The sequence below is a fragment of the Bidens hawaiensis genome, unplaced genomic scaffold, assembly GCF_021521415.1.
Source record: "Bidens hawaiensis isolate Kalapana, Puna unplaced genomic scaffold, B.hawaiensis_p1.1 tig00042447_1, whole genome shotgun sequence".
Taxonomy (NCBI): Eukaryota; Viridiplantae; Streptophyta; class Magnoliopsida; order Asterales; family Asteraceae; genus Bidens; species Bidens hawaiensis.
Genome location: NW_027497526.1, coordinates 125,005 through 137,373, shown reverse-complemented (window position 1 = coordinate 137,373; position 12,369 = coordinate 125,005). Strand labels below are relative to the sequence as shown.

Here is a 12,369-nt window from a genome sequence, read left to right as displayed (position 1 = left end):
AATACGGCGAATTATATATTCACGTACAATCAATACAAGGAACCATGTATTCTCGTATGATTACCATGGTAACTCATGTACCCGACATTACATATGACGTAACTAACGTCTATCGGTTAGGGTATACCTGATTTCGTCGGAATCGTTACATATTGCTTGTCGTCTCGATGAAAGGCCTCACGGACAGTTTTCGGGTTCTACTCAGACTAATCCGGGCGCTCAACTGAAAGCAATTACTACTCGTAGCGGAAGGATTTTGGGTCACGAGGTGGTTAAAGAAAGGGTTGGAGATGAAGAAGAGGAAGTAGTAAATGAAGAGATTGAGATGGAGGCTCCAGGTAAGTCACAATCTAAAACACCAATTATTGAGCCACAAGTTGAGAAAAAGCCGGTTGTATTTCGGCCACCAACCGATATTAATATTGCCCATGTTCCCTATCCCATATCGTCTCAAGAATCAAAAGTACACGAGGGAATACGAGCATTTTCTAGATATGTTCCGACAGTTGAAGATTAATCTTCCGTTTGTTGAAGCCCTCCAACACATGCCAAAGTATGCGAAGTTTTGGAAAGATTTACTCAAGAGGAAAGATCGGTTGCAAGAGATTTCATCTATTCCACTTAGCGTGGATTGTTCGGCAATAGTGTTGAACCGGGTTCCAGAAAAGTTATCGGATCCGGGTGTGTATACAATCCCGTGTTCGTTCAGAAGTGATATGATGAGTCGAGTGTTGGCAGATTTGGGTGTGAGTATTAACCTTATGCCATATTCATTGTATGAGAAGTTGGATTTGGGTGAGCTTACACCGACTCGTATTTCATTGTCGTTGGCGGATCGTTCGGTTAAGTATCCGCGAGGTATTATTGAAAATTTGCTAATGAAGGTTGACAAGTTTGTATTTCCGGTTATTTTGTAGTACTTGACATGGAGGCCAATGAGAAAGTTCCCATTATTCTTGGTCCGCCATTTTTGAGGACGGCTAAGGCTCTTATTGATGTGTATGAGGGGCGGATCACACTTCGAGTTGGTGATGAGAATGTTGCTTATGATATTGCAAAGTCGATGAAGCACCCGGGTAATAATGATGATTTTAGTGGTCCATGCCATTCGGTATATTTTCTTAAATTCTTTTATTCCGGGTTTGGATAAGTGTCTTGATTATATTTGTGGAACCGATTTGGTTGGGATGGATGTGGATGAAGAGTTGACGGAAATTATAGAGGATAGTAAAGAAGAAGTGGTAGATGACGTTTCATGTTTGGCGGAGATTATGGAGGTCAGTGAGATTATTTGTGAAAAAGAGGCGGAAAAGCCCGCTCCATTGGAATTAAAGGTTCTTCCGTCACATTTAGAGTATGCATATCTTGAAGAGGGCTCGAATTTGCCCGTTATTGTTTCTTCTAAGTTGAGTAAGGAAGAGAAATCTAAGTTGATAGAGGTATTGAAGATGAATAAAGGGGTGATTGCATGGAGACTTTCAGATATTCAAGGTATTAGCCCCGCTTATTGTACCCACCGGATTTTGATGGAAGATGAGTATAAACCGGTGGTTCAACCCCAAAGGCGTTTGAATCCAAATATGCAAGAGGTTGTCAAGAAAGAGGTGTTTAATTTGTTGGATGCCGGAGAAATTTATCCAATTTCGGATTCTCCATGGGTAAGTCCGACTCAAGTTGTTCCAAAGAAAGGGGGATGACTGTTTTCATGAATGAGAAAAATGAACTTATCCCTTCGTGTACGGTTACCGGTTGGAGGGTTTGTATTGACTACCGGAGGTTGAACAATGCTACTCAAAAGTACCACTTCCCGTTGCCATTTATTGATCAAATGTTGGAGCGTCTCGCAGGTCAGCAGTTTTAATGTTTTCTTGATGGTTTTTCAGGTTATTTTCATATTCCAATCGCACCGGAAGACCAAGAGAAGACGACTTTTACGTGTCCGTATGGTACTTATGCGTATCGTCGCATGCCGTTTAAGAGGTGTAATGCTCCGGCTACCTTTCAGCGTTGTATGGTGGCAATTTTTCATGATATGATAGAGACGTCCATGGAGGTTTTTATTGATGATTTTCGGTGTACGGTAACTCTTTCAATCATTGTTTGGGTAATCTTGAGAGGATGTTGAAGAGGTGCATCGAAACGAAGTTACTGTTGAATTGGGAAAAGTTTCACCTTATGGTGATAGAAGGGATAGTGTTGGGTCATAAAATTTCAAGAGATGGTATAGACGTGGATCGGGCGATGATTGACACGATTAGTAGGCTTCCTCCACCGACAAATGATAAAGCTATAAGAAGTTTTCTCGGTCATGCGGGTTTCTACAGGCGGTTTATTAACGACTTTTCAAAGATTACCCGCCCGATGACCCAATTATTAGAGAAAGATGTCCCTTTTGTGTTTGATGAAGAGTTTTTGAAGGTGATATAATGCTAAATATATATGTTTCCCTTGTTTATTTTATTTAATATTTTAATTGTTTTTGTTCGTTTTTAGTCAAGATTTGTATGCTACAAAAAGTTTTTAAATCTGCTAATTTTGATGTTTAAGTCAAGTTGGGGTGGTCTGGTTCGGTAAAAGCTGAAAATAAGCGGGTCTTAATTGTGTAAACCACTGAGTACTATTATTGTCGGATCTTATTTGTTCCGGTAAAGATTAAGGCATGGGTTTAGGTGGACAACAATATCGGTGATCGCGGTTTTTGCGTTTTTCTGAGCTATAAAAATTAACCTATATGTTTGTTAGACTTTAATTTAACGATTCTGATCCAACTGCATCAACCTTTTTCAGGGACGAAAAAAGAATAAGTGTGGGGATATTTGATATAATGCTAAATATATATGTTTCCCTTGTTTATTTTATTTACTATTTTAATTGTTTTTGTTCGTTTTTAGTCAAGATTTGTATACTACTAACGTTTTTGTGTGCCGTAGGTTCCGGGATTTGATCGTGATTAAAAAGGTCAAAAAACGAGCTAAAACGAGCCGAAACGGAGATCCGGAACGCGTCAGGAAGAACCGGAACAGAGAACCGGTCAGACCGGGCCAGTCTGACCGGCCCCCTTGGAAAAGCACGCCGCGCCGCGCCTAGGGGAAAGGAAAAAGCCCTTAGTGCGGCATCTAGGCACTACTGATGGGTTTTTAATTCGTTTTTGGTTATTGTCGGGCTTGGTTTTGCTATTTAAACACCTTTAACTTAAACCTGACAAAAAACCTAAAGCCACCAGCCGATTTTGGAGAGTTCCTTGAGCTATTTTACGCGTTTGTTGGTGATTTTGAAGGCGAGAGAACATTCGGCGAAGAGTTACACGTTCACGTTCGAGTTTACGGGTTTTTATCATCTTCGATTGCCCGTTTCTTATACTTTCACCATGTTTTCGTTATTATTTGTTTTGTTTGATTTAGATTTTAATATGCTAGGCTAAATTTCATAAACTGCCTAGGTCGTGATGAACCTTAGTTCGGTTTGATTTTATTTGGATTTTCGCTTCGTTATGGATTTTATGTTCTAGTTAAACTGTTAAGTTTGATTTAATTGATGCGTATGATTACTTGTTTTTGTTTACTTGAATTTATTGTTTCACATAGCCCTTGTTGATTGTTTCATAGGATAGGGTTTTGTTAGGACATATACTGTGTGTTCTTAACTAGTTTGTGATTAATATCGATTAAAATCATAGAAACAATAAAATAAAGTAAACAGATAAAAGTGAGTTGCTAGTCTAAAAGCTGTAAGGTGAGAGGCTATTAATAGATCTTTTCTCGTCGGGATTACTAGATTTAGTTCTTCATAAGGAGTCCGTCTAGGTTTGATTGTTAGCTTAGTCTATTAAGTTAATTGAATCTGCTTGACTATCTTTGAATTCTGCGCTGTAAGGTAGGTTTTCGTCATAAAAGATACTTAGACATAAACAATTAAATAACCGTAAGGAAGTTTAATATAAAACTGGTGAATCTTAAAACTCGTTAGAAATCTATAGGCGTCTTCTTGAAGTTCAAGGGTCCTATTCGGGTTTTCTGTCAAGGGTCTATCTTTTGATCCCGGTTCCATAACTTGCGTTTTTCCGTTTAAATTAATGACCGTAACTTTGGGGATTCCGGCCTGGGTAGTTATTTTAATCATCTGAATTAATCTAAGTTTTCTTAATTGTTTATTAGATAAATTAAATTATGTTAAGATTAATTAATTAATTAAGTTTAAGTAATAATTATGTTTTATTATTATAATAATAATTAGGCTTAGGGTTTATTATTATATTAATTAGTTTATTAATAGTTTAATTAAAGTAATCATTAGTTAATTTTTATTATTAGAATTTTAATTAATTAGGTTTAACCCCCCTCAAATATTATTAATAAATAGTCGTGTCTTGTAGTTGAGTCTAATTTGCTAGTTTCGTAATTTAAAGAGTCTTGTGGGTTCAATATCCGGACTTACTAAGCTGTACTAGAGTCGACCGGTTCACTTGCCGGTTAGTAGTTTAAGGGTCTAGGGTATTACTTAGTGTCTAGATTAGTATAATTTTAGTTATTAATTTTATAACTACTTAAAGCACATCAAGTTTTTGGCCCCGTTGTCGGAGACTTTTGGCGATTGCGTTGCTAGTTTTGATTGGACTTACTTGCTATATACGTGCTATTTTGTTTTTGCTTTTGAGTTTTTAGGGTTTTAGTTAATTAGATAATTACGTTTTTATTTATTTATTTTTTCTTTGAGTCGTAGGTGTCTAGTTGTCCGTATCTTTTGCTTGTTTAGATTCTTGTAATTATGTGTGAAGTTCGTAATGGACCTCACTCTACCATTAAATGTCAATACAATAGTAACCTTAATTGTGATTCGTGTGGTGATCCTCATTTACACTATGATTGTCCATACAAGGGTTCTCGCTTTATTTGTTATAGATGCGCTGGTTGTCAAATGACTCGTGCATGTCCATATAATCGTACTAACCCTTCTGTGCAGCCGGTACAAAATTTTTCACAGGGACCTTTTCCATATTATTTTGATAATTCATATCAGCAACCTCAGCAAAACCAGGAGCAGTGTTATGATCAATTTTCTAAAAGCCTTTCTGATGAGGATGTAGCTTCTATGGGTAGGATAGAAAAGATGTTGGTCCATTACATGGCTACAGATACCCAAAAGATGCTCGTTGAGCATGATACCATCTTCAAAAATCACCAGGATATTATTACAGATCTCCAACGTCAAGTAGAAGAAATTTCTAGGAGACTGGATGAAGAAGATGAAATGGAGAGGTTAAGATCCTTGGAATATGTTGAGCACTCAAATAAGGAGATCATTCAAGTAACGGAGACAAAAATGGATGTTGAAGTTCCACCTCCGGTTTCACATGCTATTATTGATTTTTGGAGTGAATCTGATGATGAGATAAAGGAAGAGGAGAGTGTGCAGCTGGAGGAGCAACCGACACCTGGTTATAAGTATGATGCGGAAGGCCACTATTTGGGATACATGAATCGGTTAGGCGAGTTGTTCCCGACGTTTCCAGAAGAAGGGAAAGAGCCAATCATGGAATATGTAGATGAAGAAGAGGAGCTCCTCCCGGATACGGAGACACGAGTGGCTAATGAAATCCCACCTCAGGTTTCATAGGTATATGTTGCTAATTGTACTGAGTTTTGTAGTGACTCTGATGATGATTGTGACGAGGAGGAGTGGGCTGCATATCTGAGATCAGTTATGGTGAAACCTGTGTTTGAGGAAGAGATAGAATTGGGAGAGTCATTCGAGCTAATGTTTAGTGTTGAGGATATGGTTAAGGTTGATAATGAACTTAATAAGGAAGTTGAATTCTTGAATCTGGAGTTGGATGGATTGTCGGATTATGACGGGGGAGACACATTAGACATTAATGAGGATGTTCCGTTTTTCGAGGCCCTCCTTGTGGAGGATAGTGTAGATGAGGATGTGGTGTTAAAGGAAGAACACTATTGCCAACCCGTGGATTGTGTTTTGAATGCTTCTCGGGAATTAAAACCACGGGAGAAGGTCGAGGATGATAGGTTACCTGAAAACCGAACTTGCGTATACATTAGAAGATGGTATATGGGAGTGAAAAAGTCATTAAAAGTCAAACATGACCAGTCTTCTCGATACTTACAACGCATTCGGCTCTTGCCAGGTAAGTTTAAATATAGGTGGTCTGACCCGTTACTGACTTTTAATTCTAATTTAATATTTTGCGGTTCCATCATTGATATATTAATGTTTGATAAATTTCAGGTGGAACTAAACGGGTTAGATAGGGTCCAGATAAAGGAGAAACCTCCTGATTAAGTTCAAGTGTGGGGAGGCTTCACAGAGTTTGTATAATTTATCGAGTCACTAACGTAGTATTTTGTAGTTCTTCTTTGTTTTGGTGTTTTTGAGTTTTGCTAGGTAAAAGAGAGACTGAATGAGCTAGAGAGAAGATCCCCCAAGGAAGACTTTAATGAAAAAGACAAGTGTGGGGATGGAGTAGCCGAGCCGTATACTTTTTATTTATTTATTTGCTGCTAATTATTCATGTGTTATTTTTCGGTTGGTGAAAATACTTTGAATGCTTAATATCTATCAGTTTGATAAGATATATTTCTAGATATTGTTTGTTGAATTTTTGCCGCTTACGTTCGTGCGTGAAAGAAGGAGTTACCATTTGATTAGCACGTTCGTAGTTGGAGGGCATTCATGGAAGAAGACTCTAGCATCATGTTTCATGCGCATATTACCAGCTAAGTCTTTTCCATTATCTAGAATATTAACTTTTTATTTTGTTTTTATAATTTTTTAGAGTTGTTAGTTTTTGTAGTCCGACTTTATTTTATTTTTGTTTTAAGTCGTCCTTATCCTTGCATTGAGGACAATGCAAAATTTAAGTGTGGGGATAGGATTATTTGAGTTGTAGTTTAAATCGAGTATATGTAAAAAAAATTGAAAAATTTTTTAAAAATGTCTCTTGAATTTAGTTTTATGCGTTAAAGTAGGAGATGATGATATTTATCGGGAAATTGGTTTTTCAAACTACTAATAATATGAGATAAATAAAAGAAAGCGCACTTAACATGGGATATGTCGGTAGGCTGAGCCTTGAAAATGAAAGGGCAAATTTGATAAAATGGTTAAAATGGAAATCTTTTGTGGGTAAAGCGTTTTGTCCGTGGAAAATAAGTAATGAAAGGTCGGGCCATACTCAAGCCTTAATTTTTGGTATGAAAAATGGAAATTTCATGAGTTTTAAAATTTGAATACGTTATTATATGATGCTTGGGTAGGTTTAACGTTAGAGTATGCCATGTAGCCTGTGATATAAACTTAAAACTGCTAGTTTAGTGTTTTACACCTCATCGGCGTATGGTTTTATAACTTTAAATCCTGTATTGATGGGATGCTTCGGGTCCGGAGACCATGGGTCTGTATGACGACTATTCATCTGGGTATTCACAATTCCAAATGGGGTTTTGAATATTTAAAATTAAGCCAAAAAGAGCAAACCCTTATAAGTTTATAAACATGATCACAAAAGTACAAAAGTACAAATTCACTACGGACTTGATCATCTACGCGGTTAGCCATGTGGGGTCCCCTTGCTCGCGTCTCATTACCATTAAGAAATGGACCACAAGGGACACGCTACATGTAAGCCCTACAGATGAAATTTTGCATACTCACCTATGGTGATGGATTTGGGGTGTTGCTTGATAACGGAGGTATGTCATGTTGTGGGGAACGCTAGCTATAAAATAATTGAACCTTAATCGTATCTAATGGCTGCTTGGTAGACTTTGATGCTTAAACTTAGGTGGATAAACAATACCCTTGATCTTCTTAGCTATTCATGAAAAAATAGAGCAACAAAAAGTTTTTAAATCTGCTAATTTTGAGGTTTAAGTCAAGTTGGGGTGGTCTGGTTCGGTAAAAGCTGAAAATAAGCGGGTCTTAATTGTGTAAACCACTGAGTACTATTATTGTCGGATCTTATTTGTTCCGGTAAAGATTAAGGCATGGGTTTAGGTGGACAACAATATCGGCGATCGCGGTTTTTGCGTTTTTCTGAGCTATAAAAATTAACCTATATGTTTGTTAGACTTTAATTTAACGATTCTGATCCAACTACATCAAACTTTTTCAGGGACGAAAAAAGAATAAGTGTGGGGATATTTGATATAATGCTAAATATATATGTTTCCCTTGTTTATTTTATTTAATATTTTAATTGTTCTTGTTCGTTTTTAGTCAAGATTTGTATACTACTAACGTTTTTGTGTGCCGTAGGTTCCGGGATTTGATCGTGATTAAAAAGGTCAAAAAACGAGCTAAAACGAGCCGAAACGGAGATCCGGAACGCGTCAGGAAGAACCGGAACAGAGAACCGGTCAGACCGGGCCAGTCTGACCGGCCCCCTTGGAAAAGCACGCCGCGCCGCGCCTAGGGGAAAGGCAAAAAGCCCTTAGTGCGGCATCTAGGCACTAATGATGGGTTTTTAATTCGTTTTTGGTTATTGTCGGGCTTGGTTTTGCTATTTAAACACCTTTAACTTAAACCTGACAAAAAACCTAAAGCCACCAGCCGATTTTGGAGAGTTCCTTGAGCTATTTTACGCGTTTGTTGGTGATTTTGAAGGCGAGAGAACATTCGGCGAAGAGTTACACGTTCACTTTCGAGTTTACGGGTTTTTATCATCTTCGATTGCCCGTTTCTTATACTTTCACCATGTTTTCGTTATTATTTGTTTTGTTTGATTTAGATTTTAATATGCTAGGCTAAATTTCATAAACTGCCTAGGTCATGATGAACCTTAGTTCGGTTTGATTTTATTTGGATTTTCGCTTCGTTATGGATTTTATGTTCTAGTTAAACTGTTAAGTTTGATTTAATTGATGCGTATGATTACTTGGTTTTGTTTACTTGAATTTATTGTTTCACATAGCCCTTGTTGATTGTTTCATAGGATAGGGTTTTGTTAGGACATATACTGTGTGTTCTTGACTAGTTTGTGATTAATATCGATTAAAATCATAGAAACAATAAAATCAAGTAAACAGATAAAAGTGAGCTGCTAGTCTAAAAGCTGTAAGGTGAGAGGCTATTAATAGATCTTTTCTCGTCGGGATTACTAGATTTAGTTCTTCGTAAGGAGTCCGTCTATGTTTGATTGTTAGCTTAGTCTATTAAGTTAATTGAATCTGCTTGACTATCTTTGAATTCCGCGTTGTAAGGTAGGTTTTCGTCATAAAAGATACTTAGACATAAGCAATTAAATAACCGTAAGGAAGTTTAATATAAAACTGGTGAATCTTAAAACTTGTTAGAAATCTATAGGCGTCTTCTTGAAGTTCAAGGGTCATGTTCGGGTTTTCTGTCAAGGGTCTATCTTTTGATCCCGGTTCCATAATTTGCGTTTTTCCATTTAAATTAATGACTATAACTTTGGGGATTCCGGCCTGGGTAGTTATTTTAATCATCTGAATTAATCCAAGTTTTCTTAATTGTTTATTAGATAAATTAAATTAGGTTAAGATTAATTAATTAATTAAATTTAAGTAATAATTATGTTTTATTATTATTATAATAATTAGGTTTAGGGTTTATTATTATATTAATTAGTTTATTAATAGTTTAATTAAAGTAATCATTAGTTAATTTTTATTATTAGAGTTTTAATTAATTAGGTTTAATCCCCCTCAAATATTATTAATAAATAGTCGTGTCTTGTAGTTGAGTATAATTTGCTAGTTTCGTAATTTAAAGAGTCTCATGGGTTCGATATCCGGACTTACTTAGCTGTACTAGAGTCGACCGGTTCACTTGCCGGTTAGTAGTTTAAGTTAAGTTTAAGGGTCTAGAGTATTACTTAGTGTCTAGATTAATATAATTTTAGTTATTTATTTTATAACTACTTCAAGCACATCAGAAGGCGTTCAAGTTTCTGAAGGAGCAACTCGTAAGTGCTCCTATTCTCGTGTCACCGGATTGGAATTTACCTTTTGAGCTCATGTGTGAAGCGAGCGATTATGCAGTTGGAGAGGTTTTGGGGAAAAGGCGTGAGAAACATTTTCATCCTATTTATTATGCAAGCAAGACGTTGAATGATGCCCAAGAAAACTACACCACCATTGAAAAGGAACATTTAGCCGTTGTGTTTGCATTTGACAAGTTCTGCTCTTATCTCGTACTTTCAAAGACCATCATTTTTACCGATCATGCAGCTTTGCGTTTTCTCTTTCACAAGAAAGACGCGAAGCCCCGTCTCATACAGTGGATTCTTTTACTTTCTGTGTTTGATATAGAGATTAAAGATAAGAAGGGGGCGGATAATGTTACGGCGGATCATCTATCCGTTTAGAAGATCCGAAGAGAGAAGAGATTCGTGAGGAAGAGATTGGTGATAGATTCCCGCATGAGTCAATTGATTTTGTTACGGACGAAAAACAAGGTTTCCATGGTTCAGCGATTTTGCAAATTATTTATCTACGGGCCTTGTGTTGAAAGGGATGACTACTCAAAAGAAGAAGATGTTTTTCCGGGATGTTACTCGGTATGTTTGGGACGATCCGTTTCTTTTCAAGATTGGTGGTGACCGAATTCTTAGAAGATGTGTGTCGTAAGAAGAAGGGTTTAATATTCTAAAGCATGTTCATGAAGGTTTAACGGGAGGTCATCATGGTGTGCATGCCATGGCCCAAAAGGTATTTGATAGTGGTTTCTATTAGTCGTCGGTTGTAAAAGATGCGGTGGAATTTTTTAAGACTTGTGACGCTTATCAACGCACCAGAAATATTTCATCGAAGAACGAGATGCCTCAAAACCCCATACAAACTCTTGGAATTTTTGATGTTTGGGGCATCGATTTTATGGGACCGTTTCCCGTTTCGATGGTCACAAGTATATTTTAGTGGTGATAGATTACGTTTCCAAGTGGGTTGAAGCCCAAGCATTGGCCACGAATGATTCTAGAGTTGTTGTGAAGTTTTTAAAGAAGTTGTTTACTCGGTTCGGAACTCCACGGGCGATTATTAGTGCTCGAGGTACTCATTTTTGTAATTTCGTCTTGGAGAAAGCATTAGCTCGTTATGGAGTCACTCATCGCACCTCTACCGCTAACCATCCTCAAACGAATGGTCAAGTAAAGAATGCTAATAGGGGGTGAAGAGAATTTTGGAGAAGGCGGTGGGAATAAGTCGGAAGGATTGGTCAGAGAAGTTGAATGACGCGCTATGGGCATTCAGGACCGCGTACAAGACACCGTTGGGTACTACACCGTTTATGCTAGTTCATGGTAAAGCATGTCATCTTTCCGTTGAGTTAGAGCATCGAGCGTTTTGGGCGTTGAAGACGGTTAATGTTGATCTTACTGAGGCCGCAAGGAAGAGGTATTTTCAGATTCATGAGTTAGAAGAACATAGTGATGCGGCGTATTCTCGATCATTGGATATCAAGGAAAAGACGAAAGTGTTGCACGATCGACATTTAAAGGGAGGTAAGGACTTCAAAAAAGGTGATAAAGTATTGTTATCTAATTCTCGTTTGAAGTTATTTGCAGGTAAGCTGAGATCCAAGTGGACGGGACTGTATTTGGTGAAGGAAGTATATTCGTATGGAGCGGTGGGGTTAGAGAATCTGGACAACGGAACTTCGTGGAAAGTGAACGGTCATCGTTTAAAGCATTATCTTGGAGGGCCGGAGGATTCAACCGAGGTGGAGGAAACTCTCCTCTGTCCGTCGAATTAAATCATCAACAGGGTTCTTGAGTGAAAACTCAAGTGTAGAGTTTGTATAATTTCTTTATTTTATTTTACTTTCTTTGAGTCGCTAACATTAGTTTTTTGTAGTTTCGTAGCGTCGTCGAGTTAATGCAAGGAATCATCACCAACATAACGAGAGGTTTTACGACGATTCAGAGGATGCCAGGTAAGTTTTACACGTAAAATTAACATAAAATGGGCATAACAAAGAGTTGGTAATTTTCTAAAAAATTTTCTAAGGCAAAATAGACTTCAAAAACGTCGTAACTTTCTGCCAAAAGTGCCCGTCGCGCGCGCGACGGGTTTTTTCTTTACCCTCCGCGCGACGCGGAGCAAAACACAAACCAGCCAAGACGCGCCGCGCTACGTGGCTGCCCAGACTCCCACCGGTGGCGCGACGCGGCCGGCCTACAGCTTCTATCCGATTATTTTTTTTTGGCATTTTACACCATTCTATATCACTTTTTCATAAAATTTTCAAATCCCCATTCCTCCTACACAAACCTGGCCGCGATTTTCTTCCCATCTTCACCATATTCATCAATTTTTTCGCCATTAATCTTCAAATTAAAGCTCAAATTAACCCTTTATCAACCTAATGTCATAACCCACCATCAATTTTCACCTA

At 37.7% G+C, this 12,369-nt stretch overlaps 1 protein-coding gene across 1 annotated transcript; it reads left to right on the top strand.

The window, feature by feature from the left end:
* Nucleotides 1-545: 545 nt before the first annotated feature.
* On the top strand, nucleotides 546-2,207 carry LOC143593648 (uncharacterized). The gene is made up of 4 exons (XM_077073216.1): nucleotides 546-858; nucleotides 918-1,039; nucleotides 1,152-1,439; nucleotides 2,118-2,207. Exons 1-4 carry the CDS (start codon nucleotides 546-548, stop codon nucleotides 2,205-2,207), a joined length of 813 nt encoding a protein of 270 aa, XP_076929331.1.
* Nucleotides 2,208-12,369: the final 10,162 nt, after the last annotated feature.

Excerpts from the sequence above, each read along its gene's own strand:
- LOC143593648 (XM_077073216.1), top strand. The coding sequence starts at position 546 with ATGCCAAAGTATGCGAAGTTTTGGAAAGATTTACTCAAGAGGAAAGAT. Across the intron at positions 859-917 it reads TTCGGTTAAGTATCCGCGAG|TACTTGACATGGAGGCCAAT; the intron begins GTATTATTGAAA and ends GTTATTTTGTAG. Across the intron at positions 1,040-1,151 it reads TTCGAGTTGGTGATGAGAAT|TGTCTTGATTATATTTGTGG; the intron begins GTTGCTTATGAT and ends GGTTTGGATAAG.